The 19,698-nt window shown below is 36.2% G+C and overlaps 3 protein-coding genes across 3 annotated transcripts; 2 read left to right on the forward strand and 1 right to left on the reverse strand.

Annotated features, from left to right (window-relative positions):
* Positions 1-530: 530 nt before the first annotated feature.
* LOC112572446 lies at positions 531-3,774 on the forward strand. The gene is made up of 6 exons (XM_025252135.1): positions 531-852; positions 1,023-1,233; positions 1,748-1,977; positions 2,347-2,476; positions 2,914-3,020; positions 3,322-3,774. The coding sequence occupies exons 1-6, from the start codon at positions 778-780 to the stop codon at positions 3,715-3,717; spliced, it is 1,149 nt and encodes a 382-aa protein (XP_025107920.1). The 5' UTR covers positions 531-777; the 3' UTR covers positions 3,718-3,774.
* Positions 3,764-13,342, reverse strand: LOC112572444. The gene is made up of 4 exons (XM_025252133.1): positions 13,111-13,342; positions 12,416-12,562; positions 6,041-6,096; positions 3,764-4,973 (listed from the first exon to the last, which is right to left on the reverse strand). Exons 1-4 carry the CDS (start codon positions 13,276-13,278, stop codon positions 3,779-3,781), a joined length of 1,566 nt encoding a protein of 521 aa, XP_025107918.1. The 5' UTR covers positions 13,279-13,342; the 3' UTR covers positions 3,764-3,778.
* Positions 13,343-13,542: 200 nt separating this feature from the next.
* On the forward strand, positions 13,543-19,694 carry LOC112572448 (monoacylglycerol lipase ABHD6-like). Its single transcript, XM_025252138.1, has 8 exons — positions 13,543-14,013; positions 14,612-14,771; positions 15,238-15,354; positions 15,622-15,754; positions 16,515-16,681; positions 17,031-17,085; positions 17,582-17,682; positions 17,926-19,694. Exons 1-8 carry the CDS (start codon positions 13,904-13,906, stop codon positions 18,076-18,078), a joined length of 996 nt encoding a protein of 331 aa, XP_025107923.1. The 5' UTR covers positions 13,543-13,903; the 3' UTR covers positions 18,079-19,694.
* Positions 19,695-19,698: the final 4 nt, after the last annotated feature.

Genomic DNA, 19,698 nt, shown 5'->3' on the forward strand with positions numbered 1-19,698 from the left:
GCCTGTTGTACAAGTGGCCACACACAACAAATAGGGGAGAACCCCGCTATTAATACACACACACCCAAAAAAGGAATCAAACACCCACCACCCACGCACGTCTAACCCTGCCCCTCTAACCTACGACGCTCTCGTGGTCTGACAAGGCACACAGCTCTCTCAGGTGAGACACAGTGTCACGCCACCTCACTACTTTCAAGTTTCAAGAACACAGTCCGTCGTTGAGACTCGTCCAACAGTCCGCTGGCACTTCAGGCCTGGTCACACGCAGGAGGCTAACTGCACCCCGTCCTCAGTGAGCTGACTGACGGCAGTCCGTTACTCCTTCAGCTGTGTGAGTGTGATGGCTTTTCATTCCGCTTGATCGAGTGATCCGGTAGTTGAGCCTACACAAAGAGAGCTCCCTAATACAGACTGGGTCACTAAGCACATATCATTACAACACAAATAAAAATCCCCCGAAATACAGATTCAGCATATACATCTTCCCCCCCCCCCACACCCACCCACACGTCTATACAGAAATCTCTCAGCCTCAGTCTCTCACGCACTTAGCACACTTGCGTTCCGGGCGGCTAGCCACTATAGCTAGAAAAAATGGCGACCCGTATTACAGTACCTGTTGTTGACATAGAAACTAGCACTAGGAGGATGAAGAAAATGCAGTTCAGATATTTTCGTAGCATTCTGCAATGCCAACGCATTTTTTAAATTAATATATACAAGAAATATAAGTATTGGAATATCATTGACCATTTGACGGAGATCCAACCTACCATGACAATGGATCTTTACCCCTATCTTTACCAGCTTGCTCACTTTAAGATAACAGGAGCAAACTACATTCCTGAGGTAATCTTGATAATGAAGAGGGATGGTCTGAGACTATTTCTAGGTGAAATATTTTTTATCAAGTGTTTCTTATGTTCAAAATGATAGAAAATTAAGAAAAAAATTTGCCAGCAGGTATTACTTCTTTGCTATGTAATATTCCATCATCTACATCAGTTTCTCATTTGCAGGATGCTGCAAAAACATCACTGCCCCAGACATGGCACATCCCCAGAGGAGAAAAGATAAGAGGGGAGGCAGTGGATGAAATCAAAATCCACAGTTTTAAGTCTGACAAGAAGTCAGACCGTAGTATTTGTAGTACATACAGGTACAATCCATTGTCTTCAGAGTTTCCATCTGCCCTTCACCTTGTTGAGAGTTTAAAAGCTGCCACAGCTAGTAAGTTCCTGTTGTTTTATTAAGAATTTTATTTGTTGTGTTGTACAAGATCTGCATAACGAGAACTTTATGCTTTAACAAAAGAGACATTTATACTTGACAAGACCATACAAAAGATAAATTTCATTACTTGTTTATTCTGTAAGAAATGATTCCAGAACAATTTTTTCCATTCCGAGTAGAATAAGCAGTAATTTAGCATGCATTATATTTATACACACACATCTATGTTGTCATACATGATAAATTACTCTTGCTCATCATATAATAATTAATAGCCTCTTAAGACCATTCAAAAGATAAATTTCATTATTTGTTTATTCTGTAAGAAATGATTCCAGAACATTTTTTTCCATTCGGAGCAGAATTTAATTGCATGCATTATATATATATACACACACATCTATGGTGTCATACATGATAAATTACTCTTGCTCATCATATAATAATTAATAGCCTCTTAAAATTTTATTTTAGTTTTATGAGTACAGAATTACAACATTTCATTCCACAGCAATGATGCCATTCTCTATAAGTAAGAAGCAGACTCCAATGGTTGATACCAAATATGGTAAATATCCGAGGGGCAGTACACTGGCACATCAGCAAAAACTTCATGACAGCTTCATCATGAACTTCACTGAACTAGCCACATTTCCTGATCTTCCCCTAAGGAATGTGATGTCAGGAGATATTCCTGATTTATCAGAAGAAAAGATCGAGGACCTTTTAACCTCACTCAAAGTTTGTTTTCCCCATTGTCATTTATCATTTATTAGATACATTAAAATTTTAGAAGTGGAAAGTGAAATTAGCTGACCTGTCCAAGTCATCTTTATTCCTCACCTCTTCTTTCATACAAATGGGTACAGTTTATGATTTAAAAAGTTAAGCTTTGATATAAAAACATTGTCTTTTGAAGGATTCTCATTGGCACTTACATGGATAAAGAGAGTGGTATCCAGGACAATGGAGAATGTTTGCCTGCATTAAAGAATCATTTTCATCTTTTTTTATTGCTATTGCATATTCTCTTCCAAAGTGCTTGGTATAGCCCAAAGTTCATGTGTTTATGTGCATTTATTCTTTATGGATTTCAAATTATTTTTGCAGGTCACTCAGCAAGAATCTGTTGTATTAGAAAGGGATACACGACTACAGTCGAATTGTCCCTTGTGGCACAAGCTGCGACAACACCGCATCACTGCTTCTGTTGTAGCAGATGTCGCAAAAAGGAAGAAAGGTTAGGTTTTTGTTCCAGTTGTTGTAGTAAGTGCAGCTATATGAAATAATAGTGAAAGATGGCACTCTTCGGTAGCTGGCACAGTGTATTGTTTATAATGTTAATGAGGAAATGTAATGATGAGGCAACACACAAAGAAAGCAGCATAATTTACTGTCTCTTCCGAATCAAGATTAGTTTCTTAGACTTCATTTATACTGTCAGGACATTAATGCACATAATGTATGTTATAAGTAACTAATTGTTGAATAGCTTACATCATTATTAATGTCACCTAAAGATAAATCAGTGTGATTTATACCATATACAGAGACTAGTACATCTTTCTAACATTTACTGCCAATGCAGAGAGAATGCCCTTTTCATTTTAAAAAGTAAGTTGTCTTAAGTAGACAATTGCAATGTTTAACTCAAAATAATTAATTATGATTCTTCAGATTTCCAAGCCTTGTCTAAAAGACTTAAATCTTCAAAGACAAGAATGACACAGGCCATGAAAGATGGCATTAAAAATGAGCCTCTGGCAGCTGAGGCATACAGTAATGTGAGTACACAGAAACAGCTACAGGACTAAATTATTTTGTAAAAGCACATATGCAGATCTGATTATTTATTTTAACAGTTACAAGAGAAAAATATCTAACAAGTATATTTAAATAAACTGGATCTAAAGCACACCAATCTCTTAATATAGTGATCTTGGTGTGATTTGGAGCTCTATTAATGTACACATGCAATTTAATGTACATGATGGGAAGCCCTAAAATTTTAATTATACTCCACTATATGTACATATTCTATTGTTCTGGTCACAAGTAACTTAACTATTTTCATTATCTGTCTAGATGAAGGGAAATACTGTCAACCTGTATCCAGCAGGAATTATCATACACCCAGATGCATTCTGGTTGGCAGCCAGTCCAGATAGAAAAGTGTATGACCAGTCCAGAACACAAGATCCCTTTGGACTGTTAGAAATAAAGTGTCCAAGCATGTCCACAAGAAGATCACTTGAGGAACTACCCTATTTGGAAGAAGTCAATGGAAAGCTTCAGCTTAAAAGAAGTGACCGTTACTATTATCAGATACAAATGCAGCTGGCTGTAACAGGTCTAGAATGGTGTGACTTTTTTGTGTGGTCCGTAGATGCTTGCCACCTGGAGACAATAAACTTTGATCAAAATTTCTGGAATGGGGTAAAAAATGCAGTTGATACATTCTTTTTTACCTATCACCTATAAGAAAACAGCTGGTTTCCGTGTTGATCTTTCTCGATATCATCCACTGGTAGTATACCATAGCCTACATTTCTTGATCAGGATCATCTGAGGCATTGGGTGCATATTTGGTGACAAGAGGAGGGTTAAAGTTTGTAAGGAGAACAGCTACAGTCCATAACTGATTCAAGCTACCACATAAGGTCAAAGGAATCTTTCCGTGAAAAAGCCTATACTCTTTGACTCTGCGGATTGCTCGCTCCACATGTACTCGTAGTGAACTGATACTTTGGTTGGCTGTGACTTCACTTTCAGAAAACTGACCCTTTCCTGATAAAAAAGCAGGCATGTTTAATGAAATATTTTTCTTTGCCAGGATATTTTGTATGTTGAAACCTTTGTCGCTCATTACAGAATCTCCAGGTTCCAGCAAGTCAATTAGGCCAGAAAGCTGCGTTATTTCAGAGTCAGACATGCTGCCTGAATAAAGTTTGGATACAAAGGTCACTGACCCATGTGGTGATATACCTATCAAAGACTTGAGTGTTGCCTGACCTTTGTAGTTGGAGTAGAACTGACTGCTTCTCACTAATGAAGAAGGGTTCTGCATAAACAACTCAGTGCAGTCTACAATTATTCTTGTTTTTGGAAAAGTAGCCTTGAAGTCATCTGGCATATACTCGTCTATTTCTTCCCTAGATAGCCAGATATTCATGCTGCCAAGAATGGTATACAAAAAATTTGCCCACGCATTGATTTTAGTGCTCACAGAGGATGCGCTAATTGCAAAGCGATCTGAGAGATCTGTTATTAATAGACCCAGTCTGAGCCGCACAAGAAACATAAACAGTTCATCAATAAGCTGCATATTTCCATTTGGACGTCTCATGCAAAGTTTTTCGCCTGATTTGCCATATGCCTGGTACATTCCTTTTGCATGTGGCTCAAGAAACATATAAAATATTTTTAATACTTTGTAACTGGGAAATCCAGTGTAAAACTGTATTTTAGCATCATCATGTGCATACCGTTCTAATCCAAATTTTTCAATTTTGCTACTGCTCTCCAAAGTTTGTACATGTTGTTCTAACTGTCGTACCCTCTCTTCAAGAGCTTTATTTTTTTCTTTTTCTTTGGAGAGCTGCTCTTCAATAGAGGGGATGCTTACTGCTGCAGGCTCTTCATCTGCTGTTGCAGGCTCTGCGTCTGCTGTTGTAGGCTCTGCGTCTGCTGTTGCAGGCTCTGAGTCTGCTGTTGCAGGCTCTGAGTCCACGTTTTCACTGATAAAAAGGAAAATCATTTTACTACATGAAATGACTGATTTTGCACAATTCACTTAGCAATATTTGACAGGGGTTAACCTGCAGTAATTTCTGCAATCAGATGAGCAGAAGTGAACCTACTTAATTCAGTAAATGACAGATCACTTGCAAGATATTTTGATATACAGATCTTTTTTGTTCATCTCATGAATACACTAGGAATGTGAGTGTTTTTGTGTTTTTTTGTGATTTGAGTTGTGAGTTGTAAACTGAAAATATGTTTTGAGACTTGTTAATAGTCAAAGTATCTGAATAATGATTACACAATTTCTATTGTTATAATGCAGTGGTTCTCAAAGTTTTTCAGACCGCGGACCACTTTACTTCAGTAAAAACTATGGCGGACCACCAAGGCCTAAGTAAAAAAATATGGCGGACCACCAAGGCCTAAAAATCAGTCTGTACTATGTATTTCAAATTTAAATTGCCGCATTTGTCTCATTACAATTCAAAACTAAATGTACTTTTGTAAAAGTAGTATAGTAATAAGATGACATAAAACTGCGTACCTCGTTCTTTGTAATTAAAATGTTAATTAAAGGAATGCATCACTTTAAACATCACTTTGCTGACATATGACGACTGTCAGCCGGGGACCACCTGACTTATGCCTGCGGACCACTAGTGGTCCACGGACCACACTTTGAGAACCACTGTTATAATGTGTTAATATTATTACATATTTTTTAACAGTGATGATATTAAATTTGATTTGTAAAAATCACTTTGCATTTACCTTTTATTTCTATGTAAGATTTGGACAGCGATTTCCATGCACTACACATCTGAACTGATCAATACTTTTTTCTTTAAAATACTCATCTTGTGTAAAGCAAACAGGTAGTTCACAATAAATGGGATTGAAAGACAAAACAATTCAGACAGTTGTAGCACAGTTGCATACCAATAAAAAAAAAAAAAAAAAACACAGAATGCAATATCCTTATAAAGAAAAATGATTAATTAATCACACTCTCTGTTTTCATTACAAGATCATTCATTAATACAATGCAACAAAAGTTTACCTCTGATTTGTGTTGGTATTTGCTTGTGAAATGGGATGACGAACTGCAGGCTGCTTCCCCAGCAGCAAAGGAATATTGGCTACAGGTGGGACACATGTCTTGAGTATCCGGGGACCATGTGGCAAAATGGCGTCCGACCCATAGCGAAAGTGAAACCGGGCAGTAACAACGGAGTCATGTCGGTTTTACCTGTGAAACAAGCGTGGGACGCTTCTCTCCCCCTTGTGACCGCTAGTCAACCCTGATGGCTCATGGGTACGTCCCATCTTTTTTTTTTTATATATCCCACTATTTATATCTTCAGATTATTGGTATTTTTAGGGATTTCGGCATATCCTGATTTACATATTTCTAAATCAAGACATGCCAAAATTCCTAAAAAATACCAATATCAAATGGATTAATAATTTGTGTATTTTGCAATAATTATATATATATAACAAGCAGCAAAAGAGTGCACAAAAGTGCAAAATGTTATAAAAAAACAAACAAACATGATTTGTCATTTATTGGCGTTTATTGAGGTAAAATACGGATAAAAAGCAAACTGAAAAAATTTTTTTTAATATAAAATTTTTTTTAAAGCATTGTCTCATTTGTATACATAAACAATTTATCATTTATCAAGGTAAAAATATTATCACAAATAAGGATAAAAAGCAAACTAATAAAAAAATAATGTTAAAAATATACAATTTTTTTTAAAGCATTGTCTCATTTGTATACATAAACAATTTATCATTTATCAAGGTAAAAATGTTATCATAAATAAGGATAAAAGCAAACTGATAAAAAAAAAATAATTTTAAAAATATATAAAATTTTTTTAAAGCATTGTCTGTTTGCATACATAAAAGATGTTTCCTCTTGATATATTAATGCAACATTCGTTATTTAATTATAAGTTGTAGAACGATGCAAAACCATGTATCCATTGACAAAACAATTAAAATTAAATTGCAGTTTCCTTAACACTAATTACATTTTCCCAAAGAAAAGGTTCAAAGATCTATGACAATATATCAAATGATAAGTATGAACTGAATTGCTGTCAAAAAAGAGTGATGCTTTAATAGACATTTCTAAAATTAAATCAAAGTCATGAAATTAACTATAAAAGGTTCTAGGTTGGATTGCAGCTTATGGTATTAACTACAATCTTTTAAAACAGATTAAAATTTTAAATTGCACCTTTATCACTAAGAAAAGGAAACCATCAAACACGTTTGAAACACAATTATGTTCAAGAATTTTAGAAGGTATTAGAAAAGAACTGTAAACATATAAATGATTCTGAATTTACCACAACACATCTCTTATTGGATCGGGTGAAAATATCCTCATTGATAAATTAATGGGTTAGAGTAAATAATAATCACAGCACAGTTTTATATAATTATATAAATCCAGATTTAGTATATGCAGGTTTATGTACAAGAATTTTACAACTGTAGGTAGAAAGTTGCACAGCTTTACTTGTCCTCCACCCAGAACAATTAACTGACGTATAGGCTGTGCTCAACCCTTTCCCTTCTGCCATTCTCTTGATCCCTAGCACCAGCTAACCAAGTTGATGCATGCAAGTCAGCATCCGTAGCTTCAGGATAACTTTTTCTTGCAGCATCTAAAAATAGAACAAATATAAGAATATGAGGTCTGCATAAAAAAGTAATCACTTAATTGTAGGTTACTGACCCTAAAATCCAGAATATAATGTGAAACAAAAAGAGGTACAAGCAAATTATACTGATATGTAAAGTGGCATAAAAATTAAAGCGTTATAAACAGAAAGGAACTACAAGTGGAACTGCATTTGAATTTCAGTTAGAATTTCTATAGGCAGAAAAACTCTGGAAATTCTAATTTCAAAAACAATCCCAATACATGGGAACTGTAAAGATGTCTATAAACTGTCATTTTAATTCCTTTCTACACAGTGTTAACCAGCTGATTAAAGGACTACAGTCACTAGAAATTGCGTAAACATGTGTCCATATTTTATTTTGGCAATGTAATTCAATCACAATAAAATGAGGTAGGGACAGTTCTCCAGGCCTGATTTATCTTCCTGTCATGTTTTTTTTTTATGACTCATGAAAATTCTTGTCTGCACCTAGCAGAGTCAAAGGTTAAGGTTCATAACTAAAAGATAAAGAAACAATCCAAACAGTCCTATTTTATGACAGGCATGTATTAATGTACCGTATACACACACACACAGAGTCAAATATTTAAATCCTTACCCTGAACTGTTTGTAAAATGAAGGGGTGGTTCTTGAGTCCCATTGAAGTTGTAAGATCAGGCCAACTCAGTTGAAAATAGCACAGATAGAATGCCCCTCACTACATGCTTTAATGTGAAGCCCGACGCATCACCGAATGGCATTCCTGAAAACAGACAAAAATAAATACACATCATTTAAAAAAAAATTGCAGTGGGCAACATTATAATACCTGTTATGACAACTAGTATTTAAAGACACCCCCCCCCCAAAAAAAAAAGACAGCAACAATTCAGGAAGTTTCATACAACCAAGCAAAAGTGGGTACAGAAAATTTACTATCTGCTCTAATCAATGCCACCATAACAATGCCTTTATTACTTTTTAGTACTGCAAACATGTCATTAGTTTTATACAATGAATGGTATGGTATGGAAACCTTTAAAGGGAATCAGATAAAAAGATTTGACTCCTCCTACTAACAAATCAGAATAAAGCACATACCAAGCATGTCCTTTTTTATGGGTCTGTCTTCATATCTCCCTCAAGACTCTCTACATCTTCTGCTGATTGTTAAGGGAGACTGGAACCCCTCTGGCAGATTTCCTGTGTCATTTGCCTTTCCTGTTCTTGTTCCTCCATCCATGTAAACATCCTTTTAAGGTTGTTTGTATCATTCTTCATCTCTTCCAGAAGAGACAGTTGTTGCATCCCAACTTTCTCTAGTTTAGTTCTAACCTAAGAACACAATAGCAGAAAACATGTAAAATACTGATCTTTGCTAGCTTTGCTATAGTTCACAATGCCTGGAAAATACCATTAATTTGGTTACTCTTTACCATTTGTCATATCTATTTGATATGTGATCCATATTTGTTTCAAATTTTTTCACTATGGCAAAAGGCTGGGATTTTCCGCTTCCAGTTTAACTCATAAAAGCACTGTTCATAACTCTTGGCCAAGGGTAAGAAGAAAAAAAAGCTAAAATGATTATAAACAAAATGGCTTTAAATTACCTTCCAAGGGGTTATGGTCTTTATGCTGGCAGGCTGAAAACCAGACAATGGAATCGGAAGGCGCTGGGGGTGTGAAGGCAAAGGTGAAACAGTCCTTTTTTGAAAGCTGCTACTTGGGGACACCCTTGAGATGGTGCCAACCACTAGTGGCAAAGAGTATGGCAATGGTGGTGGACATTGCTGCATAACTGAATGGTCAGCATATAGTGATTCCTCGGCATCCTTCTCTCCTTCGCTGTTAGCTGTGCATCCCTGTGTCAAATGAATACATTTGCATAAACTTTTTTCAGCTTAGTACATTTAAAACTGTCAGCTGCTGATAGGTTGTTAAAATTTTTTTAAAGAACATTTTATTGTTATTGTACAAAACTTGTTTATCACTGTATGCTATTTTACCAGAAAGAGGACACAGCCTTGTGTCCCTACATGATGTCCACCAAAAAAAATTCCCTAAAATTAAGCAGAGGAAATGAAAACAGACCGAAATCTAATCGGAGTTATCCGTATCCTTTTTGGTTGAGTGGGAGCATTTTTGTCATCACTCTCCACCTCCGACATTTTTGTCCCTTGCAGATTCAGCTAGATTCTTGGTAGTTACCTGCATGGAAATAAATATAGAAGGCAAATAAGATTTCACAAATCAAGATCAAAAGTATAATAATAACACACTCTTATAGTGCAGCATCACAACAAAAGCTACACTATCTGTGGTGTAATGACTGTGTTCAAACAGTTCAGGTATTATCTTTTTCTCCTTCCTTAAATCTGCAGCACACAATAACATAGAAGTCATTTTGACCATTAATGGTCACATGCTTCATAAATTTTCTTTCTGCACAAGGATTATGAATATTATGAATCAAAAAGTAAATTGCACTTACTTAATGACTTGTGCAGGAGAACTGGAAGCATAGGACATGAGGAATCAGCTTTATAGCTCTAATTAATGAAGCTTGCATCTGGTTCAATAGATTGTAGTGGGAAGTTGCACACCCTGTGACCACTTTCATCTTAAAATGCCAGCAGCCAGCTATCTAGAATAACAGTAAAATAAATTATTGACCATTATGCAGTTATTATGATTTGTTGTTGAAAAAGACCATTAAAGTTGTCTGAAATGATACTTCCAGTCACAATCAGTTGTCAATGGGCTATCTATATAAGTTTTTTTTTTGGTTCACCACTGGGAACACAATCCTTATGCTGCTCTTTGACAAATATTCTTAATTAGCTGCTGCAGTGGAAAGTTTGGTGTTTGAAAAAGTCGTTTAAGCTAGCCTAAAAAGTTATAAAATTGAGAGGCAGAGTTAAGAGTCCAAAGGACCAAATCTGTCAACATTATCAGCAATATGTGACAAAGCAAGTACAGTGGTACCTCGACATACGAGTTTAATTCGTTCCGTAACCTTGCTCGTATGTCAAATTGCTCGTATCTCAAAACAATTTTCCCCATTGAAATTCATTGAAATGCCATTAATCCGTTCCAGCTCCCAAAACACCACCTCAGTTGTTTTTGTTAAGTGTTTTTGAATAAGAAAAAGTGTATTTACAAGAAGAAACATTTATTTATGAATAACAAATACATATTCTATAAAAACATATTAAATTCTTTGTTTGTGGAAGTGTGTGGGATCTGCTTCAGCAAATCACCGTAAATCGCTCGTGCCTTCTCACACATGATGCTTTGTGTTAAGGTTCCTCCTTGAAGCTGCTTCTCTGTCACTCACACAGTCAATAGTTTCTCCATCTTTTCATGGAGAGAAGTCCGGAGCTTAGAAATTATTGTAACGCCCCTAGCTGGCGTTGTACCCTTTATCAACTCCTTCTGTTTAAGCTCAGAACATATCATTGATGTGCTACACCCGTACATCCTCGCCAAGTCAATTACTCGCACACCTTGCTCATGTTTTTCTACGATTTCGCGCTTTAATTCAATAGACATCATCTTCTTCTTCGGACCCATGGTTACAAAAATAAATGTGATAATGTTTTGTAAATGTACAAAAAGCAAAAAACGCGAACCCAACTTATCAAAAATGCTTCGAAAACGAGTGAAACAAGCACACAGACTGAGGTCTAGTCTGAGGTGGGAGAAACTGTTAGACGCTGCACACGACCCCAACATCCGCCCCGCATGTTGGGGTCGTGTGCAGCGGTGTAGTGTGCGATTCCTCGTATCTCAAATCTTGCTCTTATCTCAAAGCAAAATATCGCTCGCTCGGCGGCTCGTATCTCAAAACACTCGTATGTCAGGGCACTTGTATGTCGAGGTACCACTGTACATTTTACACCAAAAATCCTTTACCATACAAACACTGCTTCTTGAACAAATAAACATGAAAGGTTATGAGCCTAATAATCAGCATAGTTCACACACAGCCCAGGACTTGCAAGACAAAAAAAAACCAAACCCACAATAAATAAGAGAAAAAAATATTATACTGCCCGAAGAAACCTGGCATTTTAATGCTATCGTACCAGTAAACAGACGGAACTGTCGAAGCTCTGTTACGTTCCACTTTCGTAATCGCAATTTGAGGAAATTCTGACAGCTCCAAATTCTCTCCATTGCTAACGGCTAAAGAATTATCAAATGCAAGCGTTCAGAACTGCTGAGCACGATTTCTACCTCTGTCTGGAAAACTTGTGCATTTATTGCGTTAATGTGTACTCTTAATCTTTTTTCTCTTAGAATGATATTCTGCATTAAATTTGGACATTTCTGTAGTTAAAATCTCAATAACTATGTTAACATAGAGTATAAAAATTATACGTACTGTTATCGAAGCGTCGAACACATGTATCAGTATAGAAATTGACCGCTTGAGAAGCTTTTCTGTTGGGAAAAGTGTAGACTCACACATTTGAAAATGGCGGCTTTGCCTGCACGCATGTGGTCGTATGTAGCACGCCATGGCGAAGAGTCATTGCCATTGTTAGGGGTCACGACCCTATATGTGGGCATGATCTCCCGCACTCTGGTTTCGCCTCGGCGAGCGTGGAGCTTGGCTTATGTGCGCATGCGCTGACAGCGCCATGCCCGACGAGTCAAGCATTGCATTAACCCTGTATCACAGTCGGATCAAGACAAACTTGGTGGACCCCTTGAGCTTATGGTTTCCGATGCTGCTAGGGTTTCTCTCTTTTCCACGTTGAAAGTTGTTCCATGTAAACAAACTTGGTACAGCATCTGATTTTAGTCTCCTTTGTTTTCCTTTTAAGGTCAAAGGGCGAAAATCTTCTGGCATAAAGTGCCTGCTACAAACCCTTGTCCAATTTCTGACCTGAGAAAAAAACATGTAGTCATGTGTTGTTAACATAAACATTTACCAAAAAACATGTAAGATTTTATGCTTATGATTTTGTCTTTAAGCCGTTTTTAAAATGATATTCACGACATTACTTTTAATCACTGTTGACTATGTTGTGAAACTAATAATCCTTATGTTTAAATTAGTTTATGTATAATAGAGTGTAAATGAATGGCGACTGATTCACAATTAATTAGTCATGCAGCAGCAGCAAAGATAAATAGGTTTAACTACAAAATAAGTTGTAATACTTGTAATATATGTCCACCTTTTTGAACATTTCTGGTGCATTTTAATATAATAACACTTAATAATACAATGTAATGCGTTTTCGGTAATACGAAATGGCTATGCCCACATGCTGTAAGTTTAAACTACGAACACAATAAGTATTCTGAAATCAGAATTTTAAATCAATTAGAAAGATTAACGATGATTCAGATAGCATGGAAAAAAGTGATGTTGCGAAAGAAGAAAATGACTAATAGTGATAGGGAATTTGAAACCTCGATCATGCTTACCCGAAAGAGTGGTCCTTCGTCTCTCCGAATTCTTACAAGCCAAAGCTTCTTCATTTGTTCATACTTCGGAAATATATGAAAGGATAATGCTGGGCATTTGTAGGCTTTAACTGTACACTGAGGTACACAGCAAAATCGACTATCATTGTTAATTTTAAGAGCCGGCATGGTCAAAGAACGCTACGTGCATCAACAGTAAACATCAAAACCGGAAGTGGTCTAGATTTTTTGTGGGGTGAAGGTCATCTGCATGCATAATTTTCCGAAATCGTCAATAGTATATTTATACATCCTGGGTTACAATTATCATAAAAACTGTTTTATGCGAACTAATGTCGAGTCGCTGCACATGCAAAATATTGCCTCGTCTAAACTGGATACCAAAAAGGCCATCGTCGTGATCTAGGACAGGGGACACAATCTCCTCCCACCCATTACAGAGTTACAGTTCTTTTCATAGCCTTTTGGCGAAGCAAAAGTCGTCTGCTTTTAATTGGAAACAAAACTCATTCAAATAGCTTCGTTTCAGCGAAGCAGACCATCAGTTAACGAGGAAAATTTTAATTTAAAATATTTTCCCCCCACACATTAACTGATAGAGCTTTTTTAAAAGGTGATGTTGTTTACATGTATCACATGAGAGCAAAGTCCGAAGCACGTACAGCTACAACAAAAGCTAGTGACAAGCATAAGAGTACGGTTCTTGATTCCAGGAATAATGAGAAATACATTGGTGGATCTCACTTTCGCTTCTTACTTGGAGTGTACTTTATAATCACAAGTATCGTAGAAGATGTGGACGATTGCTTTCTACGCCTTATTAGGAGTGTTGTCAGTGTCAACCACAGTGATGACACTCCTCTACTTCTGTTACCCCAGCTTACTTATAAGGCTTGGATATAAGTAAGTGCAGATATCGCATAACATTACGTAACTAATTATCATAAAAATAAATATTTCAGTGAAACTTTTAATTCCTACACTGTATTCTCTTGAAACCCATAGTTCCTCCTTTCTCATGTATACATTAAATTATTTATACAAAGATGTAACTGGACACAATTTATAATAGTTGTTTTTATTTATCATACGTCTTTGACAAGATATCAGTATTTCACATTTCTAAACTGCAGCACATATTCAGCTTCCTATACCTATGTTTAATCATCGCTTAAACACATTTTTTTTTCATTCTTGTAACCTGCTACATTTTCCATCAGGCTATGTCAGACTGATACTATTGCTTTTGATGCTGCAGATGCTTGGCCACAATCATCACCTTGCTGCTATTGATGCCTATCCTCATGCATAAATGCAATTAACACATTTTGTTTTTATCTGAATTATGGGATGGATAAAGAAAGAGATTAATTAATTAAATAATTTTATTGTTGAATCTCAACATTTGTAGAAGAGGCATTGGAGAAAAAGACAATATTTCAATTATTTTTTTTTAAATATTTCTAGACAGATTGTTCATACCTAGTTTATTTTATTTCAGACTGTATCGATCATCATGTGGAATGCAGGTAAAGTTTATTGGTAATGCAGATACTGTCTTTTGCTATGGGGAGAAAGGCAAGGAAAGCAAAGACAAGTCAAGCATCCTGTTCATTCATGGATATACAGGGTCCAAGGACCATTGGGTCCAGGCATTTAAGGTTGACAGTTGATATATCTTTTGCTTAAATTTAATTAAAAGGCATCTTTAAAACCACGAATGCAATGCACATACCCACATGTTAAAGTATAACTCGATTTCTTAATGTAAAGTTGATAAAACATTAAGCTTGCAGAGATAAAGTGCTATCATGTGAGGTGTACACATAAAAATACACACAACTATATGCACAAAACTTCCTACTCTTTTTATTTTCAATGTATTGGAATAGCTGTTTAGTGTTATATAATGAATTTCATTATTATGTCAATGCAACTGTTTCTACAGCAGTTGGATACAATGTTCTTTATTTTGCCAAATAACAAGTCCATTGTACTACAGAATAAGTTATGAGCTGACTTTTTCAGCAATACATCTGTAAAGAGTGACCTGGATGACCAGCACAGGCCAAAGATATTACTGATTTTATGTATGCTGAACTGATGTTATTGCTTTTGATGCTGCAGATGCTTGGCAACAATCATCACCTTGTTGCTATTGATCTGCCAGGACACGGGGCATCATCAACTCCCCCGGCTGAACAAGAGCTGACAATTGAGTATGCTCTCGAATCAATAAAACTGGTATGTCAATCAAAGGAGTTTGAAATATCAACTATGAGAACTTCTCTGGCTATTGCTGACACTCTGTATATGAGGTGTGTATGTGGGAGAGGGTGTTAAGAGGGCAAAAAAAATGTAGACACCCATTCACAGTAACTTGTTTATACAAATATTTTTTATATTTCTGTATTATGTTTTCTTGGTTTTATTGTTATCAGTAAAAGGCATTGCTAAGAAATGGGGAGTGTATGGTAATGCAAACATGCTCAATGCCTGTATGTTTCTTAGTTTGCAGAAATGGTTGGTTTAACTGACAGACCTTTCCATATTGTTGGGGGGTCTCTGGGAGGTTGTTTGGCTGGAATGTTTGCTGCTACTTATCCTCACTTGGTGGAGCGAGTCACACTGGTTTGCCCTGCTAGTAAGTCATTCTCGAAAAACATCATCCACAGCCGGCTTCTGCTTAAGGCCCATTAGTGTGCAGAAACACACACACATGCATACACACATATCCTGCATACATAGTGACATTTTCTTGCATCTGGCTCTCTCTTACTCTAGCTTTTTTTTAAAGGAGTAATGTGTATAAGTAGTATTTATTTTGCTTAGTGAAAAAGTATATAGAAAGAGAACAGCAAGAACAAATGGTTTTTTATGTTTTCAGCAGTGTATAATAGTGTGTGCATGTTTGCAGATGCATTAACTTCTTTCACTAACATACTGCTATTATATGTTTGTAGGGAATTGTTCATATGTGCATGCATGAGTGCATGTGTGTGTGTGTGTGAGAGAGAGTTTGCATGTGTGATAGCTGTCACAAATGAGGTTTTCATGGGAACTTTTAAAACATGGACATCTGTGGTTTATGTTTGATAACAAGTCAGAGATATCATGTGTGTGAGATATAACTGGACATTTATCACCTGGCTGATATGATGATGTGAGATATAAACAAGAAGCATTATTATTTACTTAAGCAGTCTAGTTAAGTATCAAGCTTGAAAGATGATAAAATTGATCAATATGTTCCATTTGTTGTTTTTATCTCTTTCATGTTGTCTTTCACCAGTTATGTGATTTTCTCTTATCTATATCCTTTTGTAGCTGTCTTTTGTTTTTCTAATTGTTGCTCTGTCTTTTGAAAATTTGTTTAAATCATTAAATTAGATGAATATTTTCAGTGAAAACCCCAGAACCTAGTGAATTCATGAAGCAAGTAGAGCGAGCAGTGGAAATAGGTGCTGAAAATGTCCAGATACATCATTGCAGTTTGTTGCCACAGACAACTCAAGAACTTCAACTGATGGTGGAAAGCTGTGTGTATGCTGACCTAAAATTATCCAGCCAGGTTTTACTTTTGTTTTTTATTTTCTACCTTTATTTTTTACCCAAGCCAATGCAAGCAATAGCTTCTGTTTCAGAAATAAATAATGTGTTATGAGATGAGCAACACATATATTTTTCTGTATGTTTGTGTGTGTGCATGGTGTTTATGCTTGAGTAAGTGTGCGTGTGTGTGTGCATTTTATGCCTGCCTGGAGCCATGCACTCAGAAATAGAAGTTGCATGTGTGCATTAGAAGCTTATTACATTTTGTTTTTGAATCAGTGAATAGTTTATCATATTGACACAAAAATTGCTTTTCAGAATATTCTAAAAATCCTTCAGTGATATTTTCCTTTTCTTTTGTTTGTCAGATTCTCAAAGGAGTTGTGCAGTTGAGAACACCTAAGAATGAGTTTTATTTGAGAGGTCAGTCACTGTATATTTGAATGCCATTATATATGACGTACATAAGCAGAAACACATGTGATGAACAGGGCCGCCGAGAGCCAGCCAGGGCCCTGGGACAGACGACCTCTCCGGGCCCCTTGTACTTGTAATCGTAAATCTCACGACAGGCCCCAGTACCCCGAAATTGTATTCTACAGACTTGAAACTCAACTTCTGCATGTGTAATGCTTGGGTGTTCTGTCCTTAGACCTTTCTTTAAAACAAAAAGAAAAGGAGAAGAAGAAAAAAAAAATCCACTGACCAAGGCCGGGCCCCCTTGACAGCCGCGGGCCCGGGTACACCAGACCCCCTGTCCCCCCCTCTCGTCAGGCCTGGTGATGAATATGTGTGCACAGTCACAAACATTCTCACCCTAGATGAAATAATTTATTTTTACTTATGTTTAACAGTAAACCAGTAATATTCAGTGAAAAATCTTTATGAGAATGACTGCTTAGCTAAATTCTTTGGTCAGTTTTTCGCAATCTAGCTACTTTGGAGAATCTGACAATACTGGAAAACAACTGCCACAGAATTATTATGCCATCCCAAGTAATATGGGGAGAACATGACCAGGTAAGAACCACAAGAATAACTTTAAAACAAATGGCAAACCTTAAATCATCTTTGTGATCTCTCAAGAAATAGTAAGTTTGATGCAAAGTTCCTTCTTGATTTTTTTTTTTGCTGTGGTGTTTTATATAAGATTCCAATCCTTGAGTAATGCTTAAAAGGAAACAACAAAGAGGTTAATAAGCTTTGATTCCCAAACCAAGAAAAAGTTTTTGACAGTCGCTCACTCTGTCTTCTTGATTACAGATACTGCATAAGAGTGGTGCATACTTGCTAAGTAAAAAGTTGCCCAACTGTCAGGATGTTACAATCCTTGAACGCTGTGGTCATTCTTTTGACCTGGACAGACCAGGGGCTTTTGTTAAGGCTCTTCTGAAGTTCAGAGAGGCAAATCAATAAACTATAGTAGTGACAGAAAATTAACTTATGTAAATGAAAAGGAATTAAAACAGATATATAATTATGTATTTATATGTGTGTGTGTGTTTTATTAAAGAACAGAAAAGAAGTACTTTTTGGTTTTGCTTTTGTGCTTTTGCACAGAGCTAAGCAGCCCGGTATTTGTTGTGAAGGTTCACAGGTAAGGTCATTTACTTATGCATATGTATGAGACAATTGTTGAGATTGTAACAAGTCTAAAGCCTTTGATTAGGCATGTAAAATATTAAAAGTTTTGTTTGGATGATAAAAGTAAATGATGGTTTATAGATTTCATGACAATGCAGTCAGATGGAGTACACACAGATAAGTGATACATATCATGTACTCAATGAAGCCAATGTGTTGCCAAAAGAATTGTGTTGACATTCATCTGGTTATGCTCCAGTTGGAACATTTCATGTATAGCGCATGAAAGTACAGAATGACCTGGTGAGTCAAACAGCAGTGTGATGAAAAGAGGGAGCATTAGATGCAGATGATAGTTAATTATTCCTTTTGCTTCCTTGAGAAGCATAGGGCCGCAACAACACCTAACCAGCAGACCCGATTTTGGGCAGCCCCCTTCATTTGGGCCCATGTGGTTCCAATGTCCTTTGCATCACTTTCTTCTGTTCTTTTCCACCTGCAGATGATAAGACCTAGTTTATTTGACTAAGCCTTATGTTTTCATCTGTCTAATGTCACACTTGGATTATTGGGGAGGGAGAGAGAAACTAAGTATGTCAACAGCATCTTTATGCCATTTAAAGCCTGCTGTTTTCCAGTAATACTCTGTCATATGTGAGGGTTCAGACATTATTGGCAACTTTTATAGAAGATTAAAGATTAAATATGGACTACACATTATTCTGATCTCAGTCACCTGTGATGATGGTACTTTCGGCCCCTGTCATCAAGTGGGCAAATATGCAGCCTGAGTTTTTAACAGTAGTTCAAACTGAATAAATAAAAAAGAAATAAATTACATCATGTGAGGAAAAAAATTTTTTTGAAGATTTTTCTGTTTTCTTGGCACATTCCTTCAGATTAAAAAATAGTATCTATATATTTATTGCACAGCTTGAAATGAGTGTGGCATAACTGAGGGACAATTTGTATGTCTCGCCAAAAGCTTTCAATTGGAACAGTGAAGGAATATTTTTTACTTTGAATATTTACAAGTGTATTTATTATATGAAGTACTATAAGGGGCAGTAAGATCAGCTATTATTTATATTCTATGTGTTCACACTCTTGGTCAGTCGATTTTCTAAAAACAGCAAACATAAAGTTTTATAAAATTTTATTCTTAGTGGGTTCATTGTCAGCCATGTTGTTTTGGATATCTCATGACATTTATTTTTAAAAATGTATTTGATTGTTAAGTAAAAAACCAACAGCTGTGGTGCTAAACATTTTCTGTGTTAATTTTATTTGCAATGTTGTGTTTTTCCAAAGAAAAGTACTGTTTACCAGTGTGCTATAGCCACTATGCTTGTTTACTGTTTAATTTAGTATATGTGCTATGTTAAACTTTGACAGAATTTTTTATTTTGCACAGTGATCAAGTTTTTATAATAAATCAATTATTGCAACATA

This window comes from Pomacea canaliculata, linkage group LG9 (genome assembly GCF_003073045.1).
Source record: "Pomacea canaliculata isolate SZHN2017 linkage group LG9, ASM307304v1, whole genome shotgun sequence".
Taxonomy (NCBI): domain Eukaryota; kingdom Metazoa; phylum Mollusca; class Gastropoda; order Architaenioglossa; family Ampullariidae; genus Pomacea; species Pomacea canaliculata.